The sequence below is a fragment of the Monopterus albus genome, unplaced genomic scaffold, assembly GCF_001952655.1.
Source record: "Monopterus albus unplaced genomic scaffold, M_albus_1.0 scaffold2.1, whole genome shotgun sequence".
Classification (NCBI taxonomy): Eukaryota; Metazoa; Chordata; class Actinopteri; order Synbranchiformes; family Synbranchidae; genus Monopterus; species Monopterus albus.
The window spans coordinates 1,073,369-1,076,349 of NW_018127882.1; the positions used below are offsets into that span (position 1 = coordinate 1,073,369).

Here is a 2,981-nt window from a genome sequence, read left to right on the forward strand (position 1 = left end):
CCCAGGTAGCCAGCGGATCTGGGCCGATTCTGGCTAAGTGTCGGCACACTCGGTTGAATTCCGGCATTGGCTCACCAACACTGAGCCAGATCTGGGCCAGTATAGGTTGCCAGATCTGGGCCAGTATAGGTTGCCAGATTTGGGCCAGTTTCGGTTGAGATATGGCATGTGGGCTGAAATTAAATCATAAAAAATGTGCAAGTAACCACACATGCACACACAGACACACAATAAAACGACATATACCATCTGGCTGTTGTAATTCAGTAAACTTGTAAGAAAAAAGTGCCTGTGACAGCCATATTATATTCTCAAATTCTAGTAGGTTAAACATAAAAATGAAAACTTGCTATAATCACAAAGAGTGAATCCATTCAGTTCTACCCTTGGTGGTCATGTGACCTAGCTTGTCTGAGTTTCCATAGGACAGGCATTGCACATGCTCAGTAGCTCACGTCTTTTGCTGAAGCGGGCCGGACCGTTGGTGCAACCAGTTGAGCTCAGAGGGTACGAGGATTTTAGAAACGTTGGAACAAATATCTGAGTAAGTATGCTTTTCAAATGGACATTGTTAAGGTGGTGTTTAAAATAAATAAAGGTGATAATGCTGGCGTTCGTGTACAATGGTCGCATAAATATGGGCAATATCTGAGCACATGTTAGCTAACGTTTTCTAGCTAGTGAGTTCGCCAATTAACAGAATTGGCATTGTAGAAATACATTACATTACATTACTAAACAGGGGATCTCCCCCAGAAGCAGCATTATTAGACCGCCACACAGCTTTGAGTTTTGTGGCAATTTCATACGTTCATCTTACTTAGGCTGATGAGCGATTGGGCAAAGGAGTAAGGGTGTGGCGGGCAAAGGAGTAAGGGTGTGGCTGTGTGGCTGCAGTCATGGCCAGTATGAGTCACCAGACCAGAACTTTCTCCTTCAAGTTTCCAAAATGCAGCAACCCCTCGTGTGCCCAGGGTAAACGACCAACTGATGTGTGAGCGTAAGTCTTTTGCAGTAGTTATTGGTCCCGTTTTGGTTGTACTGACGTATAGCTGTATGGATGGTCCGTTAGCTGTTGGATTGTAACAATCTGTTCAGATATCCATGGTGCAAACTGATTCTTCCCCTAATATGATGTATATCAGTTTGACCATTGTAGTTTTAAGTGAAATGCCTCAAGGCCAATTGGATAAATAACCTCACAATTTGTTACTGGCACTCACTGTGTTTTGTTGGTATTTTACAGCAATTCTACGGGAGATATTAACAACAATGGAGACCATTAAGCAGCAACAGCAGATTATTTTGCTACAGTTGCAAAATAATCTTCGAAAGCCTATAGAGGTGCCAGAGGTTACTGGAATTCCTCTGAAAACACTGGAAGAACTCCTGAACCTTGAGCAGTCCATTGCTGCATCAGGGGGAACACAAACAAAAACTGGTAGGTGTTGATATTGGACAGAAATACAATTTGATGAGACTTTTGACCCATCACACTTTTTGACACTACACAGTATCTATAAGAACAAATCATATCTCATCTGTCACTATCTTAATTTCCTAATATTACAATTGTCACCTACACTCAACCACACATTGAGACAATTCTCGCCTTTGAGCCAACTCATCCCTTACCTCCCACCACAAAGCGGGAGGTAAGCGCTTAGTAAAAAAGAAAATCCCCCTGTGGTATCACATTTGACTTTTTGCAATACACCATCGACTAGAAATGGAACATCAAGGTTGATATTACCTTCACAGCATTGCCTCCTTTGGGTGCTTTTTCTTTCTTTTCAGCCTCTGTACTTCCTGAAGCAGCTCCTACACAATACCGAGGTTCAGCAACAGTGACAATGCAACAACCGATAAACCAACAATATTATGACAAGCAGTAGACCTAGCAAGCTATGACATTATCATATCATTACATGCTATTAAATGTGCCCGACTTTAAGCTAAAAATAAACACATAACTAACAAACCACTAACCTTTACCCCCCTTGCCACCTTTTCCCTTTGGTGGCATTTTATCTTAATATATACGGAAATTCGAGGAATAATGAAAAAGGAATAGCATGAAGTTATGCTAGGCTATGTTGTGATAAACATGCGTATGAAACTGTCCCGACACAGCTCAAAGTGCTCTTCTTCTGTAGCTCATTATTGGCAGATTCTAGCCAGTTAACGTCCATAGCACCACCTAGTGTCGTGTACCTGAAATTATTTATACTGTAGTTCACAAAGGATGTTCTGTAGTAAGTAAATGTTTCAAATAAAACAGTGAATTAGGATATAAACATCCAGGGTGATAACAAATGTGAAAAGTATGTATGTGTAGCCTGCTAAGCAAGGTATAATATTGTCCTGTATAGGCTCTGGGACTATTGACCATACCCAAACTGATTGGTCTTTTAAATGCATTAGTTTTAAGGTGATGTCCTTTTCGATCATTGGAGAAAAAAAAACAACTAAATGTAATGTTATTTGTAACTGTGAACATGATGAAGCCATTGATTAAAAAAAAACAACAACTATCTAACAATATCTAGTTTCAAGGCGTCACAACGTTTTTACTATGGGAACAGGGCTGAACACAGACCATCCATGATGCTTGTTGACAGCTATCATACCTCAACACTGTTTTTACTTACCAAAAACAGCCTTATTCATCATCTCCTCTCAAAATATGGAGAAGTATGAGAAGGTTTTGTGCTTGGGGAGAGGAGGAAGAGCAGGTGTGTTCCTGATGACGAGGCATGTGGAGCTGAAGAGCCTGTACACAGTGAAGATGATAAAAGTGGAGGATGCAAGGACAGCAAAAACACAGAGGGTGATCCCCCAAGAGGCTGAAATTATCAGGAGGTTGGTGGACTTTCATATAGTGAAATGCAGCAATGCCTTTGTGAACTCTGATGGTGGATTTATTTACACTGTGATGAGCTACTGAGTTGGTGGGACACAGAAAAAGCTGTGATGGGGTG

The 2,981-nt window shown here is 41.1% G+C and overlaps 1 protein-coding gene across 1 annotated transcript in view; it reads right to left on the bottom strand.

Annotated features, from left to right (window-relative positions):
* Positions 1–2,175, bottom strand: part of pin4 (protein (peptidylprolyl cis/trans isomerase) NIMA-interacting, 4 (parvulin)) — a 4,840-nt gene extending 2,665 nt beyond the window's left edge. The window contains exons 1-2 of the mRNA XM_020590478.1: positions 1,990–2,175; positions 1,754–1,821 (exon numbers count right to left, since the gene is read on the bottom strand). Of these exons, the coding sequence (XP_020446134.1) occupies positions 1,754–1,821; positions 1,990–2,026 (105 nt within the window). The 5' untranslated portion in view covers positions 2,027–2,175. The remainder of the gene's footprint in view (positions 1–1,753; positions 1,822–1,989) is intronic.
* Positions 2,176–2,981: the final 806 nt, after the last annotated feature.